The sequence below is a fragment of the Podarcis erhardii genome (genome assembly GCF_964252035.2).
Source record: "Podarcis erhardii genome assembly, chromosome: 3".
NCBI lineage: Eukaryota > Metazoa > Chordata > Lepidosauria > Squamata > Lacertidae > Podarcis > Podarcis erhardii.
The window spans coordinates 101,165,771-101,177,860 of NC_138507.1; the positions used below are offsets into that span (position 1 = coordinate 101,165,771).

The 12,090-nt window shown below is 41.3% G+C and overlaps 1 protein-coding gene across 5 annotated transcripts in view; it reads left to right on the forward strand.

The window, feature by feature from the left end:
• MTA3 (metastasis associated 1 family member 3) overlaps positions 1-12,090 on the forward strand; it is a 114,696-nt gene that overhangs the window by 78,529 nt on the left and 24,077 nt on the right. For 4 of the 5 annotated variants that reach the window (XM_081854695.1, XM_081854696.1, XM_081854699.1 and 1 more), the window contains exon 17: positions 5,618-5,649. In XM_081854695.1, coding sequence (XP_081710821.1) covers positions 5,618-5,649 — 32 coding nt within the window. Of the gene's footprint in view, positions 1-5,617; positions 5,650-7,959; positions 8,074-12,090 lie in introns of those variants that run through there. The other variant, XM_081854698.1, reaches the window with a different exon arrangement.

Below are 12,090 nucleotides of genomic sequence, written 5' to 3' on the forward strand. Positions count from 1 at the left end.
CTATACAGACCTGAGCAGTTCCAATCCAGCTGAGCTTTGCCTGCATTGGACAGCCTTTTGCCCATTGAGGTCTAAGCTGCTTATGCATTGGTGGTGGTGTTTTTTGTTTTTTTTATAAAAAAAAGTCTGATTAATCATGTGCAGATAATATACAATTATTTCTATACAGTGGTACCTTGGGTTAAGAACTTAATTTGTTCTGGAGGTCTGTTCTTAACCTGAAACTGTTCTTAACCTGAGACACCACTTTAGCTAATGGGGCCTCCCACTGCCACTGTGCCGCCGCTGCACGATTTCTGTTCTCATCCTGAAGCAAAGTTCTTAACCTGAGGTACTATTTCTGGGTTAGCAGAGTCTGTAACCTGAAGCATCTGTAACCCGAGGTACCACTGTATTGTGTATAAAAGATCAGTACTGCATGTGGGTATATTTCTGCAGGCTCATTTTGTATATATTAATATGTAAGTATTTTTATAAAGTCATGTGCATTGTTGAATATATGTGATTATTTTAGGAAACCTGGAGTATATATGTATATAATATTTATTTAATATTATACATATAGTAACAATTATAATAACATAAATTTCATGTGAGAATTGTTTTTAATTTTAGTGGGACCATTAATAAAAAACCTCTTCTCATCAATTTCACTTGGCAAGACAGGAATTTAAAAAAACAAATCCATACAGATAAACTCAACAATGAGATTTTTTTGAAAATACCGTATCTAATTCAGTTATGCATCTGGATCAGTTGTGTGCCTGTTTCTGCGTATGGGCCCTCTTTACTGGACTGAAGCACCCATCTTTTGTGGAGAAAATAGGTGCTGAGACTGGAAAATATTTAGGTGTTGGCATTTTCCTCCAGCATCACTCTTAGTTTGCTTCAGTGAATGGTAAAGGTAATCAGCAATCCAGGTTCTCAGCAAACATGTCAGGATGCATAGTTTTTTCAATAACTCTTGCTGGACGGCGAAAATTCCCAAGTTAGCAGAGTGAACACCCCCATCTCCGTGTGCTAAGAAAAACTCAATGAATCATTATCATTTTTTGTCTCAAGTTACAAAATCATGGGAAGCAAAAATGTCATTGCTGCCTTCACTTTCTGGCCAACACTTTGCTTTTAAACAGGAAAGACTCACACAATGACATGAGAATGGAAGCTTCACTTCTCTCCACATCTAGAAGTAATTGAATTATATATCTTTGCGGCAACAGATTTCATAGAATGCCAAAGTAGGCTAGCTCAGTGCAACTGACAAAGCGCTTGTTTGCAGTATTACCTGAATATAGCTTGTTTTATTTTATGTCATTTAGATTTATTGCCAAATCAGGGCAGGTAAATAATAATAATAATAATAATAATAATAATAATAATAATAATAATAATTTATTATTTATACCCCGCCCATCTGGCTGAGTTTCCCCAGCCACTCTGGGCGGCTCCCAATCAGTATTAAAAACAATACAGCATTACATATTAAAAACATCCCTGAACAGGGCTGCCTTAAGATGTCTTCTGAACGTCAGGTAATTTTTTATCTCTTTGACATCTGATGGGAGGGCGTTCCACAGGGCGGGCGCCACTACCGAGAAGGCCCTCTGTCTGGTTCCCTGTAGCCTCACTTCTCGCAATGAGGGAACCGCCAGAAGGCCCTCGGCGCTGGATCTCAGTGTCCGGGCTGAACGATGGGGGTGGAGACGCTCCTTCAGGTATACAGGACCGAGGCCGTTTAGGGCTTTAAAGGTCAGCACCAACACTTTGAATCGTGCTCGGAAACGTACTGGGAGCCAATGCAGATCTCTCAGAACCGGTGTTATGTGGTCCCGGCGGCCACTCCCAGTCACCAGTCTAGCTGCCGCATTCTGGATTAATTGCAGTTTCCGGGTCACCTTCAAAGGTAGCCCCACGTAGAGCGCATTGCAGTAGTCCAAGCGTGAGATAACTAGAGCATGCACCACTCTGGCGAGACAGTCCGCGGGGAGGTAGGGTCTTAGCCTGCGTACCAGGTGGAGCTGGTAGACAGCTGCCCTGGACACAGAGTTAATCTGCGCCTCCATGGACAGCTGTGAGTCCAAAATGACTCCCAGGCTGCGCACCTGGTCCTTCAGGGGCACAGTTACCCCATTCAGGACCAGGGAATCCTCCACACCTGCCCGCCTCCTGTCCCCCCAAAACAGTACTTCTGTCTTGTCAGGATTCAACCTCAATCTGTTAGCCGCCATCCAACCTCCAACCGCCTCCAGGCACTCACACAGGACCTTCACCGCCTTCACTGGTTCTGATTTAAAGGAGAGGTAGAGCTGGGTGTCATCTGCATACTGATGAACACCCAGTCCAAACCCCCTGATGATCTCTCCCAGCGGCTTCATATAGATATTAAAAAGCATGGGGGAGAGGACAGAACCCTGAGGCACCCCACAAGTGAGAGCCCAGGGGTCTGAACACTCACCCCCCACCACCACCTTCTGGACACGGCCCAGGAAGAAGGAGCGGAACCACTGTATAACAGTGCCCCCAGCTCCCAGCCCCTCTAGACGGTCCAGAAGGATGTTATGGTCGATGGTGTCAAAGGCCGCTGAGAGATCCAGCAGAACTAGGAAACAGCTCTCACAAATAAAAGTAAAAGCACTCCAGCAAAATAAAATGCAATCAAATCAACAAGATTACTCTGCCATTTCTCAAATGAGCCCCAAACGCTTCTGAAAAGTGCTCAGTCTTAGACTTTGATGCGTCTGTACATATGGAAGAGCATTCCATAATTCCAAATCAGTAGCAGTGATGGGATTTTCAGTGGGCAGGTGTAGGGGATTCTCTGGGGTAACTGTGCCCCTGAAGGACCAGGTGCGCAGCCTGGGAGTCATTTTGGTCTCCATGGAGGTGCAGGTTAATGCTGTGTCCAGGGCAGCTGCCTACCAGCTCCATTTGGTACGCTGGCTGAGACCTTGCCTGGCTGTGTACAGTCTCATCAGCGTGGTACATGCCCTGGTTATCTCCTGCTTGGATTACTGCAATGCATTCTATGTGGGGCTACATTTGAAGGTGACTTGGAAACTACAACTAATCCAGAATGCAGCAGCTAGACTGGTGATTGGGAACGGCCGCCGAGACCACATAACACCGGTGTTGAAAGACCTACACTGGCTCCCAGTATGCTTCTGAGCACAATTCAAAGTGTTGGTGCTGACCTTTAAAGCCATAAATGGCCCTGGCCCAGTATACCTGAAGGAGCATCTCCACCCCCAATGTTCAACCCTAAGATCTAGATCTGAGAACTTTCTGACAGTCCTCTCTATTTAGAAGTGCTGGGGCATATTTTTGGAGACAGGAAGGAAATGAATTTAAACAATCTTTAAAAGCAGTATTTGATTTGTTCTCTCTTTACTCCATCTCTTCTTTTTTTCTTCATTGACATACGGAGAAGCACCTGACATTTCTGTCTGAAATCTGTATTCAGTTCCTAGCTCATCTCCTTGGAAAACAAAATTCCAATATGCAACCTTGAGTCACCTTAATGTTTTAGCAATGACATAAATGCTTATTCCAAGAGTTGCTGGAAGAAGCCTCACTTGTTATTACATTTTATAACTTTGGGGGCTCTCAAATTATATTTCTGTGTAACATCAATTTTACATGGAAGCATATGCGATCTTAATTTAGTAAGCTTGCTGGTTCCTGATATACTTACTATAACACACACCCCAGTGCTACATTAGAGTTTATCCTTGTGAAAAAATTAAAGTAAGATATAAATATGAAAAAAGAATAAATAATACAATGCAGACTGTAGAAAACAGTAATCTGGAGCAAAGCCCCTATTTCTCAGGTGTGGGGCCCTACAAATAAATACCTAAACTTAATTCTCTGTGTCTAGCCAGGGTGAAAGCCATTGTGGTGTAATGGTTAGAGTGTCAGACTAGGACCTAGCAGACCCTGGCTTCAAATTTCCCCTAAGCTGTGAAACCCACTCGACTGACCCAGCATCAGTAGACTAAAGTCCAACTACAAATGTTCCAGTAAGTTACAGCTTTCGGTATGACATGCACTCCATTCTGCTTTAGACCACTTTCTCTGAATGCTAGTGATTTATATGTTCCTGCAAACGTAATTCTCTGACTGCACCACAATTATTTTTTCTTGTTTGCATCTAGGAACTTTGTCTTAATTGTCTAGCAACTTCAGCAACTTCAAGGCCCTTAAAAAGCATAATAAAAACAAATCATGTGTTTGATTTGTTGGGGAGCAGGGACTGATTGCTGGCAACTGATCTTGTTGTTGTTGTTTAGTCGTATCCGACTCTTTGTGACCCCCTGGACCAGAGCACGCCAGGCACTTCTGTCTTCCACTGCCTCCCGCAGTTTGGTCAAACTCATGCTGGTAGCTTCGAGAACACTATCCAACCATCTCGTCCTCTGTCGTCCCCTTCTCCTTGTGCCCTCCATCTTTCCCAACATCAGGGTCTTTTCCAGGGAGTTTTCTCTTCTCATGAGGTGGCCAAAGTATTGGAGCCTCAGCTTCACGATCTGTACTTCCAGTGAGCACTCAGGGCTGATTTCCTTAAGAATGGATACGTTTGATCTTCTTGCAGTTCATCGGACTCTCAAGAGTCTCCTCCAGCACCATAATTCAAAAGCATCAATTCTTCGGTGATCAGCCTTCTTGATGGTCCAGCTCTCACTTCCATACATCACTACTGGGAAAACCATAGCTTTTACTATACGGACCTTTGTTGGCAAGTTGATGTCTCTACTTTTTAAGATGCTGTCTAGGTTTGTCATTGCTTTTCTCCCAAGAAGCAGGCGTCTTTTAATTTCGTGGCTGCTGTCACCATCTGCAGTGATCGGCAACTGATCTAGATCTGTTCAAAACTAATTGTGGTAGGACAACCTGGTTTTCCCTAGTGACGAGGAAGTGATTTGGTAGGCCAAGGGGGACCTTTCTGGTGAGCTTGGGAATAGTCAGAGGCCAAGAGACTGTTCTCATGGGTATGTGATACAATTTTTACTCCTGAATGTATTAATTTTGAATCTGTGTGGTGCTTGGATGGGGCACTTATCAGGGAACCATATATAACAGAGCTGGGGAAATGTTTTCAAGTCTGAGGGTCACAAGCCAGTTGTGGAACGGGCCAGAGGCAAACATGTGTGAGATTTTTGTCAAGAGAGTGGGGCAAAGGATGCAAATCTTACCCTCTAACAAATGGCTGTCCAGCCTCTACTTAACTAATCTCCAGTGAAGGACAGTCCATTGCCTCTCAAAGCAATTTGTTCCACTGTCAAATAGCTGTTAGGAAGTTTCTATAAACATATAGCAGAAAACGCCTTCTTTGCATTTCCCACCCATTAGTTCTTGTCCTGCCGTCCAAAGCAACAGCAAATAAATCTGCTCCATTTTCTATGTGCCAGGCATTCCTATTTTTGAAGATGCCATCTTCTGTGGTGGGCCCTGTAATTGCAAGGTTGCCTCTGTAGTTGGAGCTCTCTGTTTGGCATTCTGTATCTTTCAGTATTACGGTTGCTCTTGAGGAAGCTGCAATGAAAATAATTTGTTGTAAAGGGATGTGTGTAAGCTAATATAGGTCTAATCTGTGGTATTGTGTGTGGTTTTGTTTTAGGACTCTCCAGTCATACACATGGGACTAAAATGGTAAGTTCTAACATTTTTCTATCTGATTTTACTGGATTTGGACTTAAAGAATGTGCAAATCCTATGCATGGTTACTCAGAAACTAATGTGTCCGTTAGGATTTGCTCTCAAGTAAATGTGCATAGGAAGGATTGCAGCCTTAGTACCAGAAGTGGCTCATAGGACAGGGAGGGGCGACAATGCTTGCTCCCTGGCAGCTGGGTTGCTGATGTTTACTGGGAGAGATGGGGAAAATGGAGTGGTGAGGAGGTTGTTGTGGTGCCAACACACCAGCTGGAGCACCAGATAGGTTCTGCACTGATGCCTTTGCACTGGACCAACCTCTCTATTGCCTTTTCCCTCTCCCTCCTGGTAAACAACAGCAACAGGCCTGCCGGGATGCTCCTTCCCACCCGATGGGACACCTGGTGGCATCTTCTTCTGAAATCTATTGTGCATGGGGAGCCAATGTGAAACAGTGGCAAACAAGTGTTGGATTTGGAGGCACAGAGGGCCAAGTCCCCATCCCCAATTTTCCACAAAGTTTATCTATACAGTACCATGTGGTCTTGGTCAAATGAATCTAAGCAATATTGTTATTGCTTCTATGCAATAATATTTCATGTATTGTGAGATGGCTATTCTCATGATGTGTGTTCATCTTCAAGAGAGATACTGTTACTTTGATTTTAAAATTATGTTACAAATCAGGAAAACCCCAATAAATTCCTAAAGCAAATACTTAACAGTTGTCTGATTTTCTCCCTGTTTTTGTTTAAAGAAACAAAAAGATGATTAGCAGCTGAAGCTCTGTTAGCAAACATTGGAATGGCAGCCATAGTTCCAGTTCTTTTCTGCTGTTAAAAACATATAAAGAAATAGTAAGACCCCCCACAATGACTTGAAAATTGGGAGGATTAGTGGGCTGAATTATTAAGATCATAAATATACATTAGAGAAAACTCATACATGAAATCTACATTTCATCTCATCAGCCAATGAACTCATAGGAATATTTTAGGTTGGAGTGAAAGGTTCAAGTACCAAAGTATTCTGTCCTGGGCCATATGCTAGGGATGGGTGGGAATGATCCCAACAAGTGCCCCCATCTCCCTTCTCTTCCATTTCTTTCTCCCTCTTCTACTCACCCCCACCCCATCCCTCAATGAGAGGAGAGAAACATCACAATTGCAAGACATCTGAAATTATTGCTTGAAGGTTTTCCCCTTCCTTCTACCCCCTACCCATGGTTTGGTCAATTTACCCGGTAGATTATATCTCCCTGCCTGGGTGATAAGATTCTTGGGTGAGAACCTTCCTTCAGTCCCATCAGCATCAGAGGCACAGATGGTGGTGACACAAGAGAGACCCTTTCATATGTCTGCGGCAAGATTGTGGAATTCCTTCCCAAAAGGGATTAGACTGGCTCCCTCCTTGTTATCTTTCAACTGGCAGGTTTCTTATTTAAACAGGCCTTTGAAAACTAAGGAGCAGACAATGTTGGCAGCTAACAGGGCAATCAAGAGTTCAGTACTGGTTCTAAATGTCCTTTATTGTATTTTAACAATTGTTTTTAGTTGGTTTTTTAATTATTTTGTATTTTAAAGTGATGTTTCTAAAAGGTTGTAAGCTGTCTGGAATCCCAGCTTGGGGAAAAGGCAGGCCATAAATACATTAAATATACATTAATAACAACAATAACAAATGATATACTGTCCATTCTGACTTTGTCCCCCCACATTTTTCTTGGTCTGCTAGCTATATCCTTCTTTTCTTATGGGCTTCCCCCTCCCACCATGAATTTAACCTGATGGCTACATGAAATTAGTCGCAAAGGCCACAGGTTATCCACTCTTGTGTGATAGTAGCACCATGCCTTTCTCACCAACTTGTACCCATCTGCTCATACAGAATTTGAGTCATTTAGTGACTCATAGCTCCAATTAAATCTCTTGTTGTGAGTCTGGTCTTCACTGTACCCTGTGTACAAATCTGAATGTTTGATACAAAATGACAGAATAACTTGGTGACATAAACAGTCCAGAGCAGAATACCAGATGCTAACATTGTGATTCAATCAAGATTGCTGCTCATATCCATGTTTCCTGATTAATCAGGAGATCTGCTCACATTAGTGTCATCATAGTATCATTGCAATATCTTCCCTCAGTTTTCTAAAGAGAATTCACTGGATTTCCAAAATCTGTCATTCACAACTGGTGCTTGTATTTAATTCAAATTTGTTATTATTAATTGTTTTATGCCAAAGGTTACTTTTGTTCTTAGCAGACTTGGAAACAGTGTATTTTGGCTGTATGTTTTGTCTTTTAGACACTGCTTCCTTGAATGGTTTCCAGCTCTGTTCTTAAGTTACAAATTCAAAATCTTATGTTACATAGAATATTTTTACTTTCAAAAGCTGTTTAATAAAACGTTGCAATGCAACTTCTTTAAAAATCAGTTAAACAAAACATTTCTATCAACTAAAAAGGAGCCCTGATTACAGACTTTAGAACAATTATTTTGCAGATGGCAAGAAACTTTGAAGAACTAATTTGGGAAATTCTTTGTATATCTCGAATCAGGAGTATGTTAAAAGATGACCTAATAAAATGTTCCAGACAGATTGAAGAGGAGACAGGCAGAACAGAAACTCATTTATTCCTATATTTAAAAATTGGACACATTATAAATAATTTGAGCACAAAGTATGTATGGCCCACTAAGGGATCGTACTAATTCAGTTATTAAGTATGACTTATTGTACTAATTTTGACAAAGTAATCTCAAATAATTATTTTAAAGGAACTTTAAAACAGATTAATAAAATTATGGTAAATCAAATTAACTGGGGAAAGGATCTTAATACACGCATCCCACAGGAAATGTGAAGGTGGTTGTGGCAGAATATTCCACAATCCACTTTATGTATGAACCACAAGGAAAACTTTTATAAATTTGTATTTGATGGTATTTGACATCATATAAGCTAAATCAAATATACATACTGGCTGTTACATATTTTTTGAACCTGCCATATGATTATAACATACTGGGCCTCTGAATTAGAGATAAGAAATGTGACAAGTTGTGTGTGGTCAATGGACTCATTGGTTAGTTACACTTTTGGGAAATGTGTAAGTCATAATACTCCAGAATGATACAGAAATGATAATATAATTTATTGAAGGCAGCATGACTGACCATTAAATGAAAAAAATGTCAACTCACTGCTTATCAATCAATCAATGGCTTTCAAGAATATGGGAAGATTGCAAATATAAACATAGAGATAAGACAGCAAAATAATCAGTTTTTAGAGAAATGGAGTTAGTTTATCCACTACTACTATTTCTTAATTTATATAAAATATTCAGTTGCATATAATTCACAATAGGTATTTTTATGACCAAGGGTGTTGGCTCCTGGGGGCCAAGGCACTATGGCCCACACTGGTTTTTTCCTCTGGAGGGCCCTCTGAATATTGAGGGGGCCCTCCATCAGAACATCGTGTTGGGCCCCCTTAATTGTCCAGAGAAGCTGGCACCTCTGTTTATGATGAATTTGAAATGATAGTAGTTTCCTTCAGTGTCTACTAAACCATTTTTTGTTACTATAATGCATAAGGTGTTGGTGGTATATCTGTTACTGAATAGTTTAATGTAAGCATGCATGAGTAATGGCAAGGTATAAATGTAATGAATCCATAAGATGACTTTGTGTATCAAATGTGGGCAGGAGCAATTATGTAAAGGCAAGATGAAGTGCTGCCATGTTCTTTCATAATTTCCCTTGCCTTTCCTGGAGTGTACTGGATGTTCAGAATTTGAGACAAGATGGAGTTTCTGTTGGTGTTCTGCTGTTAAGAGTCTGAGATAGGATAGAGTTTCTGTTGGTGTACTACCCACCCGATGGAGGCAGTCTCAGATGTGGCACTGGAACCCTAAACTTTTTATTCTTAAACTATGGGCTGGGACTCATTACTGGGATGACCATGCTAATTCATGCTCTTGTAGTCTCTGGCCAAGATTACTGCAACATGCTGCCCTTTGAAAAGGGACAAGAAACTTCAACTGATGCAAAATGCTGTTTCAGCGGCTGGTTGATTAGAGCACAGTATTCTAGCATTGTTCAATCTATATTAGATTGGCTATATTATTGCCAGTTCATTGCAGCATAATGGAAAGAGTTGGTTCTTGCCTTGAAAGCTCTAAATAACTTAGGATCTGAGTACCTTAAGGAATACCTTTTCCCCTCACATATTTCCACGTGTACTCTATTCAGCATGTGAGGTCCTGCTCTGTGTCCTCCTACCAACAGAAGTTCTGTGAGTCTACTAAGAGTAGGGCCTTCTCAATAATGGCACCAATTTTATTGAATGCCCTCCCAAAGGAAGCCCACTTGGGTCCAACAAAATAAAAATCCAAATCTTTGAGAAGGACTTGAACGTTGGTTAATTTCACTGGTCTCCTGTGCGGATATAGATGTACCATTTTGCTGAGTTTGTTGGGGAGTTTTAAAGTTATTGTTGAATTTGTTTATATTCTTATATTTGTTTCCAGTCTGCTGCAGTGTTTCTTTATTGCTATGGGGTTATTTAATGTTGATGGCTTGTAATGTTTTTATAGTAAAATGATATCTAATTATAAAAAATAAATAATGCATAGGTTTCTATCCTAAAGTATACCTTATTTTTATATAAGGAAATATAAAGTGAGTCACAGCCCTGAAGATCCTCAAGAGCTTGATTTTAGGTTAGTCAAGTGAAGATATGAGCATTAGAAGAAATAAATAAATACTTTGCTCATGTCACTTGTACTGCCATGAGGGATAGAGACTAGGGTTGCATTCTTGAATGTTTTCTGACATCCTGTTAGTAGTGCTTAGAATATTTCAGTTCTTGCATTGCTGTGTTTGGCCAGTTCTTGAGGGGACATATGAATATACCCAGTGCTGGATCAAGATTTCAGGAGTCCTAGCAAAAAAACACCCCATGTGTTGTACCCCTAAAATGTTGAGAGAATGTGGAGAGGCCTGCTATTATTGAGCTCACCCAGTCCCTCTCAGAGTCTTAGGATGAGATTAGAGATCCTTGCTTATCTGGGTTCTTTGCAAGGCTCAGAGAGCTTGGGGCAGTGGGTGAGCAGCGGAATATTTATGCTTCATGGCGTCCGATACAATGTGAAAAACAACCACACGCTCCATGTGTTCCACAAAGAAGTCTAGAACGGGAGGAGGTCTCTTACTTACAGAGGGATGAGATCTTTTGCTTTGTGTAGGGCATTCAGGAAGGTCAGAAGCTATGTGATTTTACCTTTGACTGCTTCATGAACTTCCAGGCCACCATTTGCAAAGACAGTCAAATGAAACTGGCCTGGTTTCTGTGCCCTGGTATTTTCCTGACCCTGATTGTTTTCCATAGTGTCTCTCATATTGTCTATCAGTAGGCAATAGGACATTTAGGAACAGAGGAAGTGCCTTATACCAAGTCTGCGTGGGAGGAATTAAAAATATATGAATTCCTGTAGACCCGTGTGTGGAGGTGAACAACAAAAAGAAATGGCTAGGTGCCTGGATTCAAATTGTGGGGCTTGCACACAGAGAACCCTAGTAGCAGAGTATTAATCTCACAAAAATAAGTAGCACTGTAAAGTGTTAAGAATATAGGTTGTTCAACCTTTCTTATCCCATTCAGCTGCACACAACAGCTGACCTTTTCCTAGCCCTCTTGCAATGAGCAGACCACACTGTTAAGTAAGTTTAAAATGAATTACTTACAGATTCAAAGTCTCAGTCATGCATTGTTCCATGCAGCAGCAAGGATAACACAGGCAAAATACTCTTAAGTAGAAAGTACAGGATAGAGTTCCAAACATGTGCTGTAAGCCTGGGAGCAAGCTAACTCATGTCTGTCTCATTACATGATGCAGAGAGAGAGAGAGAGAGAAAGAAAGAAAGAGAGAGAGAGAGAGAAGAAGAAGAAGAAGAAAAAGTAGAAGAAGAGTTAGAATTAGAAAGGCTTCCAGAGAAGAAGGGGCATGACCTAGTTGAGTCTATCTAGCAATACAACTCCTTTAGCTCTTCATGCACTAACTAGCCCTTTGCTTCTTAGTTGTATTTGACCACAACCTCCTGCAGTCCTTCTAGCTCACTATTGCCTACACTGACTATCAGGTCTGTCCAGGGTTTCAGGCAGGTGACATTCCCAACGCTACCTGGAGATGCCAAGGACTGAACCAGGAATCTTCTGCATGCAAAACAGATGCTCTGAGCTGAATAGCACTTCTGCACAGCTGAAGCAAGCATGCCTTAAATGCAATGCCAGTTGGAAAGTAAACAGGTGGCAAAATTCACTTTGGATTTGCCCCTACTGATTTCAACCCTGTTTATATTTGGTTTTGGTTTCGGCTAAACGTTTGTGACACACATGCTGAACTTGCTTAGGATTGGCCAGGTTAAATT